The sequence below is a fragment of the Sphaeramia orbicularis genome, chromosome 24 (genome assembly GCF_902148855.1).
Source record: "Sphaeramia orbicularis chromosome 24, fSphaOr1.1, whole genome shotgun sequence".
Classification (NCBI taxonomy): domain Eukaryota; kingdom Metazoa; phylum Chordata; class Actinopteri; order Kurtiformes; family Apogonidae; genus Sphaeramia; species Sphaeramia orbicularis.
In genome coordinates, this window is record NC_043979.1 from 21506746 (window position 1) to 21530298 (window position 23553).

The following is a 23553-nucleotide window of genomic DNA, read 5'->3' on the forward strand; positions in this document are numbered from 1 at the left end:
TTTGTCAAAAAAAAAGTTGTAAGAAATTCATAGAACTGTGTTGAAATAATGCTAATACATTTGTGCACAGACTACTGATATTCTTTGACAGTGGAAGCTATATTTTCAGAAATATTGGATTTTGAATAGCACATGTATGTGAAAACTTTTGCTGGTGGACGGACGTGACATTACCCATGATGCTCTGGTCAGTACCAGTACTTTATTAGTGATAAACTTATATACTTACTATTGCTAATTCTCCTCTTATTCATAAATGTTAGTATTGTGGATCTAAAATAATAACAGCTGACACAAAAACACAAAATGTGGCAGTGGACGGATGTGACATGGTTGTTACAGATCCCATCATACTGATGCTCGGCAGCCATGTCACCGTTTCCACAAATGATCCCTGTGCAAAAACTAGGATCATGATTATTTATTGTATAGTTTATCATCATACTAAAGAGTAAATAAAAATATAGAATTGTTATTTCTTTATAAAAATGCTTATTATTAGAAAACTGTTGATTTAAAAAGTGATATGTGACATTCTTAATGTATGTATTGGTGTAACATAAGCAGGATGGATCAGCGCCATACTCCATATTGCAACCTGTAAAAATAAAACATGTGATATGCAGGATAGAATCTTGTAAGAAAAAACTGGGGAATCTAAAAGAATAGAATATTTGTTTTTCAGGTAAAATCAGTTAAAATATAACTTGGTCATTTGTGACATGAAAATATAGCATTAATTGTGATGAAATTGGACATTTTTGAGCTGAAAACATCGTTCATATGACCATCAACATGTTGAACAGAACTGAAATCCTGTAAATTTGCATAACTTGCATTTACCAACACAAAGTTCCTTTGGGGATTCACTTATATTGATTTCTTATGCACAAACACATAAATAAGACCTCTAAGCAAATTTTAGCTGAAAGGCAAAATTAAAAGTAACAAATCAAAATGGTCAAAATAAGCTCCGACGTCTAAGGGTTAAATCTACAAAAAGCCGTTACACATTTACAGATTTGAAGGAACACTGGCATTTACCAGACAAATTATCACATTTTCCTTTTACTTTTGGTTTTTTACTGATTTATAACAAACTTATCTGCCAATTATCCGTTCATTACTGTATTTGCATGTCATCTCAGGCATTTGTCTGAGCTGCACTGTGAATTAATGTTCCATATCACTGCTGTGAAAGACATCATGCCTTCTCTGCTCCCTGAAGGATAAGTCAGACTATTAAACCGGGGGCATTTTTGCCTCTAAACAAAACAAACAAAAGCAAAGAGTCAATTTTTTGCAGCTAAGACAGAATCCCTTTCAGGTTTCTGTGCTTTCTCATTAAGCTGCCAATGTCTGTTTCCTGAAAAGAAGTAATGATGTGGAATCACACTCCGGTTAATAATGTTCAGTTAATCTCACATACACAAGAAATATTAATCCAGAACTGTTACACTCTTTGTATTTGTTAATCACTTACAGGACCAAAACATCCAGGATTTAGCTTTCATGGTGAATAGGAATGTGTTCATTTCGATAAAACACATTGATTATTTATATGTGTGTTCAACAATTCTCAAAAGGAATAAAATGGGTTCAATGAAACTTTAATCTTCTTTTACCGAGAAATAGCTAACACTATGAGTGACAACTCTTATAAGCCGCATGTGGGAGACTGTGTGTGTATGTGTGTGTCTGTGTGTGTGTGTGCGTGTGTGTGTGTGTGTGTGTGTGTGTGTGTGTGAGTGAATGTATGTGTGATTGTGTGCCTAGATATTACCCAGACTAATGACTATAATTACACAGAGAACTCTAGCAAGCACCCACTGCTAGTGTGGGAGGTTAATGATGGAGTGTAAGGGTGTGAAAGAAAGGCAAAGGAGAAGAAGGAGGAAATGATAAAAAAGGGAGAGAAACAGAGGGAGCAATAGACACAAAGGGACAAGAAGAAAGGCAAAGTAGAGACAGATAAAGACATAAAAAGTCAAAGGAACCATAACAAGGACTGTCTACAGTGGGAAAAGTTCACCTCTATCAACCAAAAATACACAAATAAAACTTTTTAAATGTAAATGTTTATATTGGTAGAATTTTTACAATATAGAGAACAATAAAAGACCAAAACAATGCAATAATTTCAGGTCAAAAGACACTTCCTTGAATAAAGTGCAGTACATTTAGTCTGAATAGATAAAATAATTAGAAAAAAACCCAACTTCAGATTACAATAGCATGAAAATAACTGTTTTCGAGTGCAATTCTATGCAAAAATGTCTTTTCTTGAGGTGGCTTTTGCTGTGTTTTGCACAAGAGTAAATGAAGAGGTGTATTCAGTAAAAATACAGCATAAAATACAAAATCAACATTGAAGTAATTTTGTTGGGGAATAAAGCCTACAATATAATCTCAGTGTTTGACAGGGATTACTTGAGGTCATTTTATAGAGACAGATAAAGACACATAAAAAGTCAAAGTAACCATAACAAGGACTGTCTGCAGGGGAAAAGTTCACCTCTATTAACCAAAAATACACAAATACAACTTTTTAAATGAAAATGTGTATATTAGTAGAATTTTTACAATATAAAGAACAATAAAAGACCAAAACAATGCAATAAGTTCAGGTCAAAAGACACCTCCTTAAGGTGTAGTCCTTGAATAAAGTGCAGTACGTTTAGTCTGAATAGATAAAATCATTACAAAAACAAACAACTTCAGATTAAAGGTAATTGCAGAAATGAAATTTACTATTAATAAAGTTGTTTTCATTGGTGTACAATAGCATGAAAATAACTGTTTTCGGGTGCAGTTCTATGCAAAAATGTCTTTTACTTGAGGTGGCTTTTGTTGTGTTTTGCATAAGAGTAAATGAAGGGGTGTATTCAGTAAAAATACAGTATAAAATACAAAATCAACACTGAAATAATTTTGTTGGGGAATAAAACCAACAATATTACCTCAGTGTTTGACAGGGATTACTTGAGGTCATTTTATGGAGACAGATAAAGACACATAAAAAGTCAAAGTAACCATAACAAGGACTGTCTGCAGGGGAAAAGTTCACCTCTATCAACCAAAAATACACAGATAAAACTTTTTAAATGTAAATGTTTATATTAGTAGAATTTTTACAATATGAAGAACAATAAAAGTCTAATAAAATGCAATAAATTCAGGTCAAAAGACACTACCTTGAATAAAGTGCAGTACGTTTAATCTGAATATATAAGATAATTACAAAAAAAAAAAAAAAACAAGGCAATTGCAGAAATTAAATTTACTATTAATAAAGTTGTTTTCATTGGTGTATAATAGCATGAAAATAGCGGTTTTCAGGTGAAATTTTACGCAAAAATGTCTTTTCTTGAGGTGGCTTTTGTTGTGTTTTGCACAAGAGTAAATGAAGAAGTGTATTCAGTAAAAATATGATGTAGAATACAAAATCAACATTGAATTAATTTTGTTGGAGAATGAAGCCCACAATATTATCTCAGTCTTTGGCAGAGATTACTTGAGGTCATTTAGTGGAGGGTTTGTACTGAGATGTCGCTGTAAATAGTCTATAGGTCGTCAGGGTCAGAGGTCACTGCTACACTCACTGCCACCTGCCATGGCTGGAGACACATGGTGTGAAAACTGAAGCCACGTCCAGACAAACACAGATGTATAGATTAACGGTAACTACATGAAGGAACAATAGGTAATGCCAAAAAGTCATGTGATGCCATTGTTTTCTGATCTCTTTGGTTCCCCGTCCACACAGATGCACAGAGTTTAGTGACTTAAAATGGCCTGATTCAAATGAAAAGAAAAATACTTGTTTTGCACAAAATCCATGTTAGTGTTGCCAAGACGTGAATAGTGATGTTTGGGCACTATTGTTTTCCTCAAACCCTCACCCCTGTACTTTTATTCAGAAATTATTTAGGATTTTCATGTCTATTGTCAAGAATAGACTGACCATGACACATGGTCACATGGTCACATGACCATACCTTAACCCTTTCATGCATGAATTATGAGAACCTTAGTCAAGATTTATTTTCCTGAGTGTTTTTATTCCTCTTCAGGCATGAAAAAAACAATGTCATTAATTTTTTTTATGGACCTTTTCTTCATGGTGTTACAAAAATATCCACTCAGCTGGACACCATGCATTTAATTTTTGAAGCAAAGAAACATGTATTTAAATCCAATCATCGGAAAGTGAAACTGTGTGAAAACTATGAAATAAAACATTTTTCCTGCAGTTAATCTGATGTTTTCTCACATTGTAACATACTTTAATACTAGTTATTACTCACTTTATGAAGATAATATGCAAAAAAAAAAAAATAATAATAATAATAACTTTGAGTAAGAAAATGGTTAATTACAGTCTAATAACAATTACCAACTGATTTACACTAAAACATGTTAGTGCAGATCAGGTTTATCAAGAACAGCAAGGCTGCAGTAATGGTATGAATTACAGTATATAGGATGATGCACAGGCCTCTATTGTGTTGGCTGATATGCAAATAAAACAACAAAACCCATGTATATACAAGAGAACAGCTGTAGAATGACTGTCCACTGTAGTGACCACTATGCATGAAAGGGTTAAATGAACCCTAAATATAATATTTTCATATTAAAGGCTGATAAATGCATCAGTAATAACCGTACTATATACATTATACAGCTTTTTCTCCATTCTTTTTATACTTGTAAGTGTTTGGAGTAGAGGTTTGAATACATTTTTGACCCCTGACAATGAGCAGAATTAAACCCGTCTCTTACCCTTTCCTCAACTGTGGCCTTTGACCCAATAACATTTACTAGTCTTAGTGACCACCAACAAAATTCCACTCTATTTCAACCCTTCGATCCTCATAAAGGTAGAAATCCCTGCAGACACATACTTGTACACACCCAGGGACAAAATGTCAGCATAACCCAGTAAACTGATGCAGTGTCTCCAGTATCATATACCATCAATCACATACACGTGTGCATGAAGACACACATGTGACCTCTGCCACCTCTGCGTACACTGACACCCAGGGCTGGATCATATATTCACTTCGACTCTTACACCCTCCAGTCCACTTATGACCAAGGTTCTAATGAATCTTGAGCTGTGGTTTACCTCACAATAAGTGCAATTATTTACCAGCCGGCAGCTCTTTAATCACATCCAACTGCTACTGTAGAGCTCACGCATGGATTTTTACTCAGCCTTCATTACATCGCAGGGGCAATTAAAGGCTTTGGCATCATAAATGTCAACCAGTATTAATGTTATGTTTGAGAAGAGTGGGCCTTTGAGAGGGGGGCTGCCAGTTAAAATCCTCACTTTACTGTTTGGTGTGGATATGCAGATCTGCAATTGAAGCACATTTAGGAGAAATCACTGATCATTGGTGCTGATAAAAAGTCAGTAGTTGCTTTTCCATTGGACATCTGTGCAAAACTTTATCGATATTTACTAAATGTCGAAAAAACAGAAGTGCGTAATGTTGGTTTTTCCATTAAATCAAAAATGCGATGATTTGTTTATTTATTATCGCGAGAAGCAGGGGTGTAAGAAAATATCGGTATCGCAATATATCGCAATATTTCACTTCACAATACTGTATTCACTGTATCAATATTTTTTAGGTATTTATTCAAATGCAGACGTGGCAGAGGTTCATTTTTGTTTTTCCAGCTCTTTTATTTCTGTATTCACATGGGTATTTTGTTCTGTTGTTTGTATACTACAAAAGTACTATTGTGTTATTGCAGGTCATAAATGTAGTTTTTTGAAATTGATAATGCTGTTTTGTTAAATAATAGATAATTCAGTCCATCCTAGAAGCACTTTTTACTGTCTGAAAGAGACAGATGTTTGCTTTTTTGTTGGGAATGCACAAAAATAATGTTCTAATGTTGGATGATTCAGAGACTGAACACTATGTAGTCTTTTCACAATAGAATACGAATATTTAAGCAGGATCTTAAAGTATAATGTCTGTAAAACATTATTAATTAATTAATTTATTTGTGTGTTTTTTGTACTGGTAAAGCCACGTGTTAAAACTTTATTTATCCAAATGCTACACTAAAGGTTTTTCCAGGAAATAATCTTTTAAACAAAGAAACAAAACAAAAAATATTGGCTTGTTAACAGTATCGTGATATATCGTGATATGTCGTATTGTGAACCTACTATTGTGATTTGTATTGTATCGCCTGATTCTTGCCAATACACAGCCCTAACGAGAAGTCATTCCATAAACATGGCGACGAACGTAAATATGGTGTTGATTTTCAGATATATTCATTATTATCATGTTACCCCTCTATCTCATCCTAAATAAAAAAAAAATTATTGGGTTTCCTAGTGTGTCCACACATGCCACAACATGTTTCTTCTTCTTCTTTTTTTTAATTCACCTGTCTCTAGTTGCAAAAAAAGGTCTTTCCTTTGCAGTTTTGATATACCATTTGCACTACGCCCGAAAAACCACCTCTTACCAAAAACTTTTAATCGAAAAATGAGACTGCGCGAAATTGTCATTTTTCCATTAGGTAAATTTTTATGTGCTAATTATATTTGCGCAATTTGAGGGTCAATGGAAAAGTGACTAGTGATTCCTCAGAACATCTATTGATTTCTAAGTCAACACCCTTACAAACTACCCCCTCCCTAAAGTCACCACCTAGATTTATGGATACACACCACCAAAGGCAACACCCACTGTTGTTGACCGACTGAAGACAACAACTGCATCTTAGTCACTTTTCCATTGGACATCTGCGCAAAACTTTATCGATATTTACTAAATGTCAAAAAAACAGAAGTGCGTAATGTTGGTTTTTCCATTAAATCACAAATGCAATGATTTGTTTATTTATTATCATGAGATGACACAAGAAGTCATCCCATAAACATGGCGACGAATATAAATATGGTGTTGATTTACAGATATATTCATTATTATTATATATTAACCCTCTGTCTCATACTACATTTTTAAAAAATGATTGGGTTTCCTAGTGTGTCCACACATACCGCGACATGTTTCTTCTTCTTCGCTTGATGTAACGTCTGTCAACATCTTTTTTTAATTCACCTGACTCTAGTTGCAAAAAAAGGTCTTTCCATTGCAGTTTTGCGTGATATACCATTTGCGCTACGCCCAAAAAACCACATCTTGCCAGCACAAAGACTTTTAAACAAAAAATGAGACTTTGGGTGAAATTGTCATTTTTCCATTAGGTAAATTTTTATGTGCTAGTAATATTTGCATAATTTGAGGGTCAATGGAAAAGCAATTAGTGATTCCTCAGAACATCTATTGATTTCTAACTCAACACCCTTACAAACTACCCCCTCCCTTTAGTCACCACTTAGATTTATGGATACACAGCACCAAAGGCAACGCCCACTGTTGTTGACTGACTGAGGACAACAACTGCAGCTTAGAACTGAAGCATAAGCAGTAGTGTCTAAAAGTGTAACATGATGGCTGATGGATGCAACATGCTGCCCTCTGGACCCTCTAATAAGCGTTCCAATGATCTATTTCTAAGTTGCTAATAAGATTTTAGCGCTAATAGAAGGCTGTTGATGGACAAGCGGGTTTGACAGCGCATTCATCAGCCAAATCAGACAATAGGAGAAGCTGTTAGTCAAAGAAAATGCATTTTTTCTCTGATACAATGAGCTCCACTGGAGTTGTGGTTAGTAATTTACACTAACAAGGTTGTCACATGATTTGTTAGACATGTGTTTCAGGATGTTTAGCCTTTTAACATACCACGCCATGTCCCAGTGTAATCACCTCCGGCTCCAAAACATAACAAGGAGGGTGTAATGGCATCGTGTAGATCAGACGGAGACACTTTGTTTGTCCCATTTTTTCATTTTTTTTCATTGTGTACTAGACAAATACCCGGTGGTAAAAAGGTATTAGACTGACTGTCATCTAATGTTCATTATGTAAAACCCAAGAATATATTGGAGTCTTTTTTTTTTTTTGCTTGGAATGTGTCATTTGTTGACTTTAGCAGATTCCATTTTTTAGCTAATGCCAACACATCCATGAAAACCTCCTATACACTGACTTATAGTTGCGGAAAAAAATATTAGACCATCAAAAGTCATCAAAAACAATGGTTACTCAATCAAGTACTAACTCATGTGTGTATCATGTGACTAAAACAGACAGAAAAGAAAACATGAAATGCCTAAAAGTACTGTTTTTGTCAGTACAGTGCCATAGATATGGATGTAAGAAATGAAGTGATTTTGGTTCTTATCAAGGAAATTATGGAAAATGGTTGGATATCACCTCTTAAATTAAACTCTTACAAGCTTTAATTGTTGTTGTCATTATATTTGTCCAAACAAATGTACCTTTAGTTGTACCAGGCATTAAAATGAACAAGAAATTGAAGAAAACAAGGGTAGTCTAATAATTTTTTCCGTGACTGTATGTGGAGTCAGGTCAGTTTTTCAATGAAAACGCATATGCTTTTTCCCTGGATCTTCAACGCCTCACTTCTGCTCCTCTACAGTGATAACATTATACAAGCCACTGTTAGCCTGCTATCATCAAGCCAACACAAATAGCAACATAAAGTTAAGGAAATCACACAAGCTTGTAAAAATCTTACATATCAATGCTTACATTGCTAACAAAAGAAATGATTCATTAAATAGCTATGATTATCATTTTTACATATCAGACAAATTCTCTGAAATCATCTGTTTTTTTTTTAAGCCCTCTACATGATCAGTGTGATTTTTTTTTTAAATTGAAAAACCTGATGTATACAATTAGATACATGCAATATGCAGATAATCCACCGGGGGGGGGGGGGGGATTCATTCACCAGAGGCCTTTCCAGTGACACTACAAGATTGTCATTGATGAGGAAGGAGGCAGAACTTTGCCAATTTTGAAAAGGAATTACCAATTTGTTAGACATGTTTGTGTTATATTATGCATATTTGCTCAAAAACAATGCTATTTAAGCATTGAGACCCAATGTATCAAATATGAAACAAAACTGAAACTCATACATGGAAATTGATTTCAGGAAAAAAAAAATGTTTTGAGTTGTTAAGAACGACCAATAAAGGCTCCAGTTTCAAAGAACTGGAATTTTCTGTCAATTATTTAATGGTTCAGGCTTTACAGGGTTAAGCATTGTGTGTGAAATTATGTTTTGCATGTGATTATTTTGCAAGGTGTGCACTTCAGGTTTCTTCTGTGCAGCTGTATAGACATAAGACTAATGGAACCTGAATGACCTAAACACATTACATGCATAATGTTATTTTTTACAGTAAATGTGAAATGTAGTTTGAAAGCACAGTGTTTCTTCAGGTGAATCTAAACTGACCTTAAAAATATAGCAGTTGTTTAACAAAATGTCCAGTGGCTGAAATATTCACTTATTGTGCTTGACATTATAAATAAATGTGTGGTTTTCCTCTTGTGTGTGTCGTCTGTTTATCATTGTGTCTTTTTGTCTGCACCTTGTTACACCCTACTCTGATTCTTGTCCCAGTTCAATTTTATATTTTATCCTGGCGGCAGGTTGAATATAAGATGCTGTTTTCAGTCTAAGTCAATTAGACCCAAACGGCGCAGACACACACACATGCATTGTGTTCATTTCAGTCAGTGTTGTCATGGCAACTAGCCACCGCTATTCAATGAAATGTCAAGGCATTCAGGCAAACCTACAGTACACACACACACACGACTGTACACACACCTAGATGAGGTGATGCTTTTCATACATTAGAATCTCAGTGGTAATTTTGAGGATGACATTAATGTTAAAATGTGAAAAACTGATTATGTTTGTTCTATTGTGTGTATTGACCTTTTTTTTTTTTTTTTTCGCATGGTTGTTTGTTACATTTTGAAGCTGTAATTAATTCAACATTTACATTGAAAAGGTCACAGTTGCTGAATAAGTGCATAAAGATGAGAGGAGAAAAAAAAAAAAAAAAAAAGCAAAAGTGCGAGAATAGATGTTGGATTTCATGGCCAAAACCTTAAGCAGGGAATGATAACAGATACTGAAGAGAGAAAGAGTGAAAAAGAACAGATGAGAGGACAGACACTCACAGTTGGAGAGTTATGACCGACAGATCAGAGGCGAGGATTCAAGAGGACACAAGGTTATTTAATGATGGATTTCAGCTGTGTTCAGAGTGTTTTTCTGTGGCGAGATCATATCATCAGGAGAAAACACCTGAGTTTTGTTTTTTTTTTTTTATACCTGCTAAATTTTGCTCTGTTTATTGTTCTCTGCTTCTCTGTTTGTCTTGTTTCTCCTCTCGCAGTATGATTTTCATATTTTTGTGTGTACAGTGTGTGCTGCTGTAGATGTCTCTTCCACTTCTAAATGAAACATTATTGAATTCCTGGGTGTGAGTGTAGAGCGTCTGTAGCTACTTTATGTGCGTATCAACAGTGTTATGCTGGTGTAAATTTAGTGCTGGATATACAATCTGTATATTTGTGCATCATTATGTTCAAAGTGAGGATTGACATATTGTTGATGTTGATGTGCTTTCCTATGTGTGTGTGTCAGTAGGTACCAGATGTTGTTACATAATCTTACCATACACAGATGTCAAGTGAAGTTGAAGGAATAGGAAAGATGCTACCATAGAAATCACAAATCAGACTTTATGTGAATTATTATGTAAATCATCATGATGTCAGGTATCTATTTTAATGTGAATATCAACAAAATGGGGCTGAGTGCTTCTTTGTTTTATATTACTAGTCCCCCCATACGATGATCATCAGAAACCTATAGTACACAGGTGTCAAACATGCGGTCCAGGGGCCAAATCTGGCCCGCCAAAGGTTCCATTCCAGCCCGCGGGATGAAAGTGCAAAAATTAACCTGAACAGTCCAGGTTGTCCAAATCATTTTGGTTCAGGTTCCACATACAGACCAATGCGATCTCAAGTAAAAATAACAACACAATAACCTATAAATAATGACAACTACAAATTTTCTTTGTGAAAAATTATTTGGAAAAAATTTAAGTGAAAAAAATAACATTACACTGTGAAAATATTTACGTTTACAAAAGTATTCTTTCACAATAAAACACAAATAAATACATAAATAAAAACAAAGATGAACAACCCGAAATGTGCAATTTGAACAATATTCTGCCTGTTGCTGAATGTTTTGTGCATTTATGGATCCACTGTGATCTGGAGTTGTGTTGATAATGATAAGAGATGTAATATTGTAGAAATTGTTCAAATTTTAGTTCCAAACTCCAAAATTTTAACAATATTCTGCCTGTTACCAAATGTTTATGTAACACTGTGTGTAAATGTACATGTATAAATAAGAAGTCAAGGCATAATATTGTTAAAATTGCAATAATTTTTCATATGAAATTTCTGTTTTTTCAGGTTATTCACATCTTTTTTGTAAAATGTAAATATTTTCATGATTTAATTGTTTTTTGTTTTTTGTTTTTTTGTACTAAAACAAAAAAGAAAAACTTGGATTTGTCATTATCTATAGGTTATTAAGTTTTTATTTTACTGGTCTGGCCCACTTGAGATCATATTGGGCTAAATATGACCCCTGAACCATAATGAGTTTGAAACTCCTGCTATAGTCGGTGAATAAAATCTACTGTGACACCTGCAAAGTGATGCTCAGTTGATATATTATACAAGTGAAATGTAAAAATTTGCCTTGACATTTACTCCCACAAATGCCCATGTCATATAAATTGACATTTTCTAACACTGTTATGACAAAATGAAGTAAAAAGTGAGGAAAATTGCAGCTGAATGTCACTTTGTCCAGGTGTCTGCTCCAGTTAATGACACAAAACTGAGCCCCCCACCCCCCACGCCCCACTATGATAATGTATCCACCCGCTGTGATGATGAATCTACCCACGGAGCTGATATTTTTGCCCAAAATGACACCAGTGGCAGTGAGTGTCTCTGAACTTAGATGTTTCCACCTGGAGTGATAACACCCAGTGAACTGAGCATCAGGCTCAGTGTGGATTTACACTTTGAGCTGTTGTTTTTAGTGCATGTTTGCACCTGGCAGACTGAGACTGAAAAAGAAAGGATTCAGATGTTGTGTTTTTCTGAGTCAAATGTGGGTGATTGTTGGATTTTTTGATGTGCAACACAAGTGAAAGGGAGTCTTCAAAGGTTGCAAACTCATTTTAATCATCTTCACAAATTTTCCTGCTTTTATTTGACATTTCTTTCTGCTATTTATTCATTTTTGCCTTTTGCGCTTGTTTGTGTTGATTTATAGTGTGCCTCCTCACTTGCCTCTTAGTACAGGTCCTCTAGTTTCAAGACCACTCAGTCGCTCCTGTTGCTATTTTCGACCCTGCATGTTTGCTTACTTTCACATGTGCTCTGTGTGAAATCTATTTACCAACTGTATTTGGTTTGACTTTTTTTTTTTTTTTTGGTTCAAACCTCACTGCTCTTCTTTTGCAGCAAAGACAGACAAACGTACAGAGAGGCGAAGGAGACAGACAACAAAATCAAATCCAGAAACGAAGATAGAAAAGAAGACCCCCCCTCAACTCACCAAGTCCAGGTATAAAGGTGTTAAGAAACAGACAGATGACAGCCAGAGGGAAAGGCATTGTAGGTATGGCGGCCCGCAGTGGTCCCTTCTTCTCCCTGACCTCCACCACCACTCCGCCTCCTGCTGTGGGGGCCCCAGCCATGGCTTTGGCCCCCAGGTTGTCCCCGGTCTTAACACGGCCCTGCTCTGTTCCTCCTTCTTTCTGTGCCATCTCTTCCTCTCTCTCAGTCTTCTTTCTTTTTGTATTGACTCAAGACTAAATTAATGATGCTTTAGGATTGATTACTGATGATTTACACAGGAGGAATTTAGTGATTTTTCTTTATAGTCACTCTGTCGGTGTTAATCGATAATGACTGACTGTGTCCTCAGAAAATTAGACTGGAAATGTAGTCCACAAGTTAGCACTAAAATGAGCACTAGCACACAAAGTAGTATTTTAACAGAGAAATATTTACATCTACACAGTGGAATAAAATGATTAATATCAACTTCAAAAGCCTCCAGACTTCTCCAAAAGATAATCCTGAGTAGCTATCTTACTCTGATTGTTTCTCTCACAGTTTAAGTTCCACCAGGAAAGTGTGAAGAGAGGCAAGATTTAGTTATTTTCCTCAAAAGTCCTCAAACTGTGTCATCAGAGGTCAGTGATGTCTGTTTCCATGTCCAAATGTTGAGTCAACAACAGGTTCTCAAGGACTCAGTGATAGTTCCTCCTTAAAAGTATGTGAGTATCTTCAAATAATTCCAGGAGGGATGTGCAGCTCTTTCTTTCTCTTGTTTCTTTTCTTTGTCTCTCTCTCTCTCTCTCACTGTCTCTTTTTTCCCCCCTCTTTCCGTCAAATCACGCTCAGCCCACACACCTCTCTGAGACAGAGAAGAGAAAGTGCACACAGCGACCCCCCTCTTTTTCTACTACGACTCTCTCTCTCCTCTCTCCTCTTTCCTCTGTCTCTCACTCCCCTCCACTCCCCATCGTCTCCTTCCATTTAAAGGAACAGTACGCTGGTCTAACATCGCCGCTCAATGAGATCACAATCAACAAGCTTTTACTGAGTCAATCAAACCCAAATGGATGCATCGGATGCCTGAGTCTGCTCATGTCACGTTTAAATGAGTTTTAATAGGAACCATGAAGCACCACCTGGGATTAATCTGTATCCTCAATGATAACATCACTGTTAGTTTTCAGTCATATATTCATTCATAAATGACTTGAGTGGGTAAACACTTCTGAGCAGAACAGATAATAGCTCAGAGAAGAAAATCATTTGAGATCCTCCCCGGTGCGTAATAACAGGTTATTAGAGCGGATAGTGATGATTATGTAATATTTGTGAATGTTGTTTTTGATTAATTAGATTTACAGAGGCTAGAAAACAAATAAGAATGAAAGAAAAGCAGAAGAGTGAGAATAAAATCTGCACGAGCGAGGGACAAAAAATGAAAAAAACTGAAATGCATGAAGGTCACCAAGGAGTGAAGATGTTATTAGAGCGGATAGTGATGATTATGTAATATTTGTGAATGTTGATTTTGATTAATCAGATTTACAGAGGCTAGAAAACAAATATGAATGAAAGAAAAGCAGAAGAATGAGAATAAAATCTGCATGAGCGAAGGATGAAAAATGAAAAAAATAACCTCAAATGCATGAAGGTCACTAAGGAGTGAAGATGACTGAACTAGAGGACGACGGGAGGCGACAAGATGAAGAGACAGTCTGTGTCAATATCTCAGTAATTATTCATGCAGCCCAGACCCCTAAAGATCACACATTTCTGTCTCATTGCCCTCCACCTCCAACCCTCTCTTAACTTTTTACAATTTTTTATTTCCTCCATTTCTCTCTCTGTCTCAATTTTCACCTCCTCCCCTTCCTCACTCCCTCCACACACACACACACACACACACACACACACACACACACACACACACACACACACTCTCAGCATGACTTCTTTTTAAACACAAGTGGGAAAAGCACAATGAAAATCAGTGCAACCCTGAAAATTGTCTGCGAGTGTGTCTCTGTCTCATCTTCTTTTTCTTTCTCATCTCTATTTGGTCGCCTAGCAACCCATGAAGCTGTAGGTAATTATATGGAAGATATTGATCTCCAGGTTTTTGGTCCCCCACTCCCCCCCCACCCCTCCACACCCCGCCCACTCTCTTCCTCATGTCTCCCTCTCTCTCTCTCTCTCTCTCTCTCTCTCTCTTTTAATTTCTTCTCAAATCCCAATTTTAATTTCCGTCTAATCTCTTCTAAAACTCACAACAACATGGCTACCTAAAGCGTCTGACGATGCAGGACTCTGGGAAATCTGGACCACTGAACTCAATCATCATCGGATTGTTCAGCCGAAGGCATGCGATGTAATGTGCTGATGCTTATTACCATGACAACGTGACAGGAAAAGTTATACAGCAGCCGTCTTAAAGGGACATTTTGGATTTTGCTGTGGAAGAATAGTTTCATTAAAGGACTGGGACATTTACCTCTGCTGGAAAAGTGATAAAAAATTCTCATTAGCCTGGTGATTCTCAGCTTAATTTCCCCGTCTGCACCCTGCAATAAGACAAGAACCATAATAAACCTTTAGCTGTGCATGGGTGCAGTATGAAGGGTAACTGTTGCTTTGGTTCACTTAAGCCCACAAGCCAACATTATTCCAGTTTGTTTGTTGTGTGTGATCGTGTTTGTGTGCATCTGTAGCTGACAAGAGTTAGTGTCGGCCTTTGTTGCCACAAAATCTGTATTCATGCCCATTTAGTTACTTTAACCTCTCTTCTTTGATTCTCATCCATCCTGCCTCACTCGCACATGCCCCCTCTCTGTGTTTCATTCTCAGAGGGTTTAATTTATGTTGATCCCATCTGTCAGGAAAAGCCGACATCACACACAGGTTATTTATACTCTACATGTGTGTGTTTCTTTAGTGTGTGTGTGTGCTCCTGATGGCATCCTATTGTGTCCCTCAACCCTGGACTGGATCATCTCCACAGCGACTGAAGCTTTCACACTCCCTTTCTCTTGCCTTTCATCTGCAGACGCTCGGCTGACTCTCGCCGGCTTTTATGTTTCTTTGTTCCTTGTCTTTATTTCTCTCAATCTCCCATAACGCCACATGAATTCCCCCATACAAGTGTATCACGCTGATGTTTTTTTTTTTTGTTTGTTTCAGCTTTTTTATGTGCAATCAGTCTTTTGTTGATAAGGGAAAGCTGTATTAAGATATTTTTTTTGCCCGGCAACACTGAAACCCAAGGTCACTGACTTGTTATTTCATCTCTTGAGTGATCATTGCATCTGTTTTATGTATCACCACATTTTGTATTCTTGCGTTAGACACATGCAAACATTATTAACACATGACTGCACGGGAATTAACAGTCCTTTTCTAACTATAGCAAGCTCTGATGAATTCAGAGTGAAGGCAGGTGAAATACTCAAGGCCCGTGGCTGCAATACCCCAGACCGCCCGCCCGCCTGCCTGTCTGTGTCCTAATTTCTCGGTGGCTACAGGTAGGTCATGCTGACAGACAGGCATGTATGCCAATTTTATAGGACATGTCTAAGACGCTTGATTTAGACACGTGCATGAACATTTACACCACACAAACAAAGTAAACAACTGATAAATGCAGATATCCAAATGTGTTTTCATGCACTATTCTGTTATGTAATATGTCAAATACCTATTTTAATCATTTTTCTTTAGAAATATAATTCCAGTCATTACCATGAGACCACTGAGCTGCCAAATCTTAAGCCTGATTTCTTCTCATTAATATGCAGATTTATTCAGCAAGGCCCTCCAAAATCTAATCAGACCATCTCTTCTAATGGGTCACCCTCGGTGTGTGCATAAAGCTCCTACCATGAGGTTTATTGAATAATATAGCACGTAAGAATCCGTATGTAAACACATCAATGAAATAGCAGGGAGGCGGGACATAAATATAGTAATGTGGGTCTGAAACTATTTAAAGATGGAGCTGTGAATGATGTCACTGCATTGACGTCACTATGGGAGTTTTTCAGGTCAGTTTGTCTTGAAATAACAAGGAAATCTGGCAAATAGAGACGCACTTGAATGCACCACATAGAGGTGCTCATATATTTTCACAAACTATCTCATCATTTTAGTAAAGACTGTTGTTGAAATCTGCACACTCAGGTTACATAACTAAAGATAACAGCGTTGAGATCATTCATGTGTCACCTGAGTGTGCTTCTGTTGTTAAAACTGAGGTTAAGTAATTCCTCATTTTTCCTACAGTTATAAAAACCTGTGTGGGGAAATAAAGTGATGGATTCCAGGGAGTGTAAGAGAAGAGAAGAGCGACATCTGCTGGAAGAGAAGTGCAATAGACCAAGAGGGGGGAGCTTCTCACAGAATTCACAGAAACAAGTAATATTAATAAAAAAAATACTTCCATAAAGTTAATTTATGAATATCAGTTTAATGAGTTTTATTTCAGTAATGCTGTAGTCTATAAAAACAAATACAAAACATCCTGGAACGGGCAGGAAACGTTTCTGCAGACCCATCACCGTCTGTTTGAACTTCTTCTATCCGGCAGGTGATACAGAACACTGTACGCCAAAACAGCCACACATAAGAACAGTTTTTTCCCCCATGCCGTCACCCTGATGAACACTTCATGAGCCACCCATTGTCAATACCCCCCCCGCCCCCCGACTCCAATTCACCCACAAACTTATATTTGCACTCTGTATATACTGACGATATAGATCCACTGTAAATAATATACACATAAACATATATTTTCAATAGACCTGTACATATCTACTCACTGTATAAAACTCTAATCTGCACTCTGTACGTCAGTGTTTATCAAACTTGGGGTCGGGACCCCATGTGGGGTCACCTGGAATTCAAATGGGGTTGTCCGAAATTTCTAGTAATTGATAAAAATAAAAACTTACAAATAAAAAATATGGTGAGTTGACGGAGACAATCCCAATACATAAAAGACATGACAAACTGTGAAGCTCAAACTGAAGCACTGGTACTGTTTGTCTTTTAAATGTTCATTGTGGTCAGTTTCAGATGCTGCAGCTCTGTCATAATTCATAGTTTGAGTTATTGTTTTTACAGTATTAATTATCAGCCTTGTAAATCCAAGCTGGACTGACTGTACATATCCTGACCAAGGAAAATAAAATTCTCACTTTGTGCAGTAATCTACACCTGGCTTTTCTGCCTCCGTCCATAATAATATACATTATATAGACTGAATGTAGTCTAAAATTAACATTTATTTGCAACCTAGTAAAGCAAACTATTACATGATCAAAAACAACTTAATTTTAGTAAAAAAAAAAAAAAAAAGTTTCTGTTTTTGAATGACTGGGGTCACCAGGAATTTGTGATGTTAAAATGGGGTCACAGGCCATAACAGGTTGGGAACCACTGCTGTACATATTACAATATAAATCCTCACTGTAAATATGTATACATAAATATATATTTTAATAGACTGGTTCACTGCACACATCTACCCAGTTATTCATTTTTATCTTAACTATTGTCAACTCTTTGTCTCGAATGTTTGTTTATATTAGGTCTATGTTTAAGTGTCTTTGGGTTATGTTGAAATTGTACGTCATGAGCTAAGAAAAAAAAAAGCCAAAATTCTTGTATGTGTTCACATACTTGGCCAATAAAGCTGATTCTGATTCTGAAAATGATCGATGAGGCGATGAGTTGCATATGAACACAGTGTAAAATTAGCTCAAAAGCATAAAATAAATATATAAAATGGTAGCAAACAAAAATAACAGCAAAGGCACTTTAGTCTTGTCTATGACTAATTAGATAATATTTGGGGAGTTTTGTCATTTCACGGTTTCTGTTATTTCCTGTGGCTTTATCTCTAAGAAATCACACCAGCCCTGATTTCACTGATACTTTTGCCGATATTAAAAAACAAGGTAAAACTGAATAAACAAATCAAAGTAATCAGGATATAATTACTTGCAGTCCTTTATTAAAAACAATATTATCTGTTGAATTTAAATGGCACAGCTTATATGCAGATAAGAGACAGAAAATAAACCAAATACGAGTAATCTCCAGTTATTTAGCATTTTGGGGTTACAGGAAATTAATCTTTGCAGAAAAAAAAATAGCTTTAAAGATACAGGACGATGCACTGCCACTTCAGAGAGACCTGAAGTGTAGTTAACACACATCAGATCATTCAGAGTATTGTGGGGAAACTCGAGGAGGCCCAGCGGTTGCTGTTGCAGTTGCGCGTAACCTTTCTTTTTTCCTGTCTTGGTCTCTTATGATTCTCATGACCCACTCCTCAGTCGGGTCGGCGCAGAGTTCCCCCTTACGCATCACCAAACTAAAACACAAAGAGAGCTTCAGTCAGATTGTTGCTAAAGAATCTAAACTAGTCATTGAAAGTCTGTTAGTAACTGTACACTCACATCACAGACTCCTTTGCACACTTTCTGTCAGTCCACCTGTAGTCCTGGACGTTATTCTTCGGCAGCCTTTTTTGGACATGGTTAAAACAGCACTCCTCTGGACCAAAGATACCTGGAAAAAATAGACACACACAGATGTTTTCAGAAATGTATTTAACATAAGACTAAAGCACTTTTTATGGCTGTTACTGAATTTGAGTTTATTTAATGGTCTCTTAGATGCAGCATTTTTATCTTTAGGACACATATATTAGAAACAGATATAAATAAAGCAGAGTGCTGAAAATTCATTGCAAAATTTAAGGCAAATATTTGAATTGTTAATTTTTCAAATAAACTTATTAATTGGATTTTTCTCACACGATTTACAAGCCTCTTTATCAGAATCAGAATACTTTATTAATCATAGGGATAAATTTTTGTGTGTTACAGCTGCTCCATTCACGTATACTAAAATAATAGGAAAGAAATTATCAATACAAGAAAAAAATTATATGTATACATATATATAAAGCTATAAATATACAAACATATATAGCTCTGAATATATATATATATATATATATATATATATATATATATATATATATATATATATATATATATATATATATATATACCAAATATACATATTGCACTCTATTAAACACAATTAGAGCATCAATACATACTAGACAATATATTATGAATATGATAATTAAGAAAATATACATAAATAAGTGTGCAAAAATTGTTGTTTGGCCTAACTGTTTTACTCAAATCCTGTTATATATTAAGCAACAGTACACTTCATCAACATTACCAACCAAGTACAGGAAAAATATCAAAGGGAACCACCAGATTAGATTATATATGTCCACAAAATGGAAATTAAGACCTAATTACAGACGCAACAACGGCAGACTTGCTGAAAAAGACGAGTTAAGTTCTTACTTTGAGATGCAAAGACAGCCAGGGATGAGAAGAGCAAGGTGCAGATGACCAGAAAAACGGACTTCTTCATCATCATCATCATCATCATGTTGATCTGTGTGTCTGTCTGTCGTCGTCTCTCTTCTCTCTTCTCCCTCCACTCCCTTTATTATTCTGCTTGTTAAATGTGTGTGTGTGTGTGTGTGTGTGTGTGTGTGTGTGTGTGTGTGTGTAGGTGTAGGTGTAGGTGTGTGTGTGTGTGTGTGTGAAAGCAGACATTAGCAGAACAGGTTCCATGACAAAGTAAAGACCATACCCTGAAACTACCCAGTATGCAAACAAATTGCAGCCTGCGGTCATGTGGTCAGTACTTCTGAGCAAAAACAGAGGAGGGGAAAAGCGAAAGGGGGGGTAAGTGGGTGAGAAGAGATAGAAACCATCGTACCTGCACTGATGTTAAATCAACTTGTGTTCATGTGTGCAAGTTTGTGCAGAATGCAGATGCACTGTGGTTTTTTAACTCCTGTCCCTGTCGCTGGGGTAAAAAAAAAAAGTTAAAATATATCACTTAGAGTTGTTAAGTAATGCCTCAACATCTTTGCAGGAAATGCTTTATTTCAAGAGGACGCAAGTCAAAGCCTTAAATGTACAGCACAATACATTTTAATGTCTTTTTGGCTCAACTTCTCATGAAATGATTGAGAATATGTCATTTATTCTTGATGGATAAAGTGTAACTGGGACTCAGTATGTAACCTAATTATTGCTACAGGTCAAAGGTGAATACTGATGTGTATAAATAGGAATAACAAGAGGCATGTGTATGAAAACAGAAGTATTCCAAATTTATGGGCAACAGTGTAAATAAAAATCATGCATTCATCTTGGGTTCATGTATTCATGTATGGAATAGCAACGCAGTGAAACAACTATCTCAACTTCTAATTTTAATTATTGCAATTATTTTATAGGTAAAAACATATGAAGTGATAGAAACATTTCCTGATAAGAAAAGAAAATAATACATTAATGTGGGGATACAATACATACATACATACATATATACATACACACACACACACACACACACGTATATGCATACACACATACATTCATACATACATACGTACATACACACACACACACACACACACACACATACATATACATATATATTAACAGACAATAAATATACTGTATTATTCTGAACAAAATAACCACTTCATTGACAGTATAAGTTAATCTGATAAATGCTGACAACACCAGAAATCATCCGCTGCAAACTCAAACTGAAACCTTGTGGGTTTTTTTAAAAAGGCAGAGGAAATACAACCCAAAACCCACAGAGGAGTGAAAAAAACACAAGTGTCAAAAGTTCTGCCGCAAAATTAAATGACACGTATGTCATATATGCTTCATATTGGCTCCACAAATCTTTATTTTACTGATTCGATATAACTGAATACTGTAGTTGATTGACTTTGATACTGCAATGATTTTTTCTTTCAACAAACCAGGTAAAACTTTTGAAGGAAAAATGATTTGGAAAAAAAAATCTCTCCGTGGTTCAGGAAGTTGGTGTGGTAAGACTGGAAACGTACCTATGTTACATTAAGTAATTTAAAGGTTGGGTTGGAAAGTCTGAAATGGAAACTCTGAACACATTTGCTGTTTAAGGTGTGATTTTCCAGCATCATTTAATATATCGAGGTTTTTGTCTCTGTATTTATGCAAGAATAGAACTGAGCAGAGTCTGCATCCTTCATTTTTCATAAAGATTGAAATAATTTAAAAAAAAAAAAAAAAACATAAGAAGGGTTATAAGTTAGTTTTCAGATGTGGCAGCTCTGTACAAATATCTGAATGAATAAATATATCATGTTATCAAAAACAATTTAACCATGATCATGTGACACTGAAGCCACAATTGTCACACTGATACGGACCCACAATCAGACCTGATGGTGTAACAGATAAAAGGCTCTTTTTTGAGCTCCAGGGCAAAATACACAAACACACAGCGTGGCAAGACACACAAAGTCCAACAACAAAGCAACAGTAAAAGAGGTTGTTGACAATAACAGAGGAACCATGTAGAGACACACAAAATATAAAAAAAGAGTCGAATAACCATTGGGTGTTGCTGGCTAGTACCTGGTTGAATAGGAATAAGGCGAGGGGAGGCCCAGAGGAAACATGCTGGTGAAGTTATGTGAAACAGACCGACAAAGAGTGTATGGGAAAATGAAGTTAAATACTGTGCGGTGATTAAAAACAGGTATGTGATGCGATGATAGTGGATTATTAGTGGATTATCATTATAATTATGAAGGGGAGGCAAGGGGTATTATTTTTGATTTGGTTTGTTTGTTTCTTTGTTTAACACTCTATCAGCAAAAGTATTGGTTGAATTCATACCAAATTGGGTTTATAAATTGGCAGTGACCCAGAATAGATCTGATTACATTTTAAGAACAGTAGGTCAAAGTTCAAGTTTTTAGGAATAAAAATAAATAAATAAATAAACATAACATTTTCATTTACTTATAATGGGCAAAATTTCAAATGCCTGTAGCAGCAAAACTGTGGGTTGAATTCATGCCAAACTGGGTTTATAGATTAGCAGTGACCCAGAATAGACATCATTATATTTTGGGAAAAGTAGGTCAAAGTTTCATTTTTTTAAATTAATTTTTTATATCTTTTTTTTCTCCATTTACTTATAATGGATGAAATTTCACATGTCTGTAGCAGCACAGCTACTGGTTGAATTCATACCAAATTAGGTTTATAGATTACCAGTGACCCAGAATACATGTGGGGAAAGTAGGTCAAAGTTTCTTCAATTCCTTGTGAATTTTTAAAATCCTTTTATTCACATTTACTGATAATGGGCAAAATTTCAAACGTCTATAAATATATCAATTTTGTTTCAATTTAATTCAAACTTGGTACATATATAGAGGCAATTGATATAAGCATACATATAGACATGATGACATCAGTTGGATCCATGCCAAAATAAGGTGTAATACATGCGAGGGGCAGGGTCTGTTGTGCCTGGCACCACTTGAATTTCTGTTTTGAAATAATTAACTTTAAATTTACTTATCACATCTACATGATCTGTCAATTAAATATAGGAAAATACATGATTTACACCAAAAATGCAAAATTCAGAGGACAATATTAAATAAAACAATGGTGATAAATCAGTTAAGAAAGGTAGAAGTAGAGAAAAATTCATTTGAGAACTATCACAAAAGCAGCACTGGGTCTTTATAGGTTAAATACAGTAAAACTATCCTAATCTTGGACCTATTTTAATGGAAATATTTGTTTTATGTTGCATTATATGTGCAGTTTTGCTTCATATACTAAATCTGCTCCAGCATTTTTCTTAGTGATATAGCCATAATTCATTATTTATTCAGTCATTTAATATGGGGAAAATTACCTAAGATTTAGAGGGACACCCATTTATAATGATGTTATTTTTACATATTTATATTTTATATTGTCTTACTGTGTGATTGTTTTGCACTGGAGGGATTTGCTCTGTAGTCTTAATGTATTTT

General features: G+C 35.7%; 2 protein-coding genes across 2 annotated transcripts in view; both read right to left on the reverse strand.

Moving 5' to 3' along the window:
* The window catches only part of stum (stum, mechanosensory transduction mediator homolog), a 32223-nt gene extending 18725 nt beyond the window's left edge, over positions 1-13498 (reverse strand). The window contains exon 1 of the mRNA XM_030128153.1: positions 12598-13498. Coding sequence (XP_029984013.1) covers positions 12598-12808 — 211 coding nt within the window. The 5' untranslated portion in view covers positions 12809-13498. The remainder of the gene's footprint in view (positions 1-12597) is intronic.
* A 5095-nt stretch (positions 13499-18593) lies between these two features.
* Positions 18594-20149, reverse strand: LOC115415287 (C-C motif chemokine 3-like 1). Its single transcript, XM_030128806.1, has 3 exons — positions 19997-20149; positions 19064-19175; positions 18594-18978 (listed from the first exon to the last, which is right to left on the reverse strand). Exons 1-3 carry the CDS (start codon positions 20082-20084, stop codon positions 18825-18827), a joined length of 354 nt encoding a protein of 117 aa, XP_029984666.1. The 5' UTR covers positions 20085-20149; the 3' UTR covers positions 18594-18824.
* Positions 20150-23553: the final 3404 nt, after the last annotated feature.

Excerpts from the sequence above, each read along its gene's own strand:
- LOC115415287 (XM_030128806.1), bottom strand. The coding sequence starts at position 20,084 with ATGATGATGATGATGATGATGAAGAAGTCCGTTTTTCTGGTCATCTGC. Across the intron at positions 19,176-19,996 it reads GGCTGTCTTTGCATCTCAAA|GTATCTTTGGTCCAGAGGAG; the intron begins GTAAGAACTTAA and ends TATTTTTTCCAG. Across the intron at positions 18,979-19,063 it reads TGTGCAAAGGAGTCTGTGAT|TTTGGTGATGCGTAAGGGGG; the intron begins GTGAGTGTACAG and ends TTTGTGTTTTAG.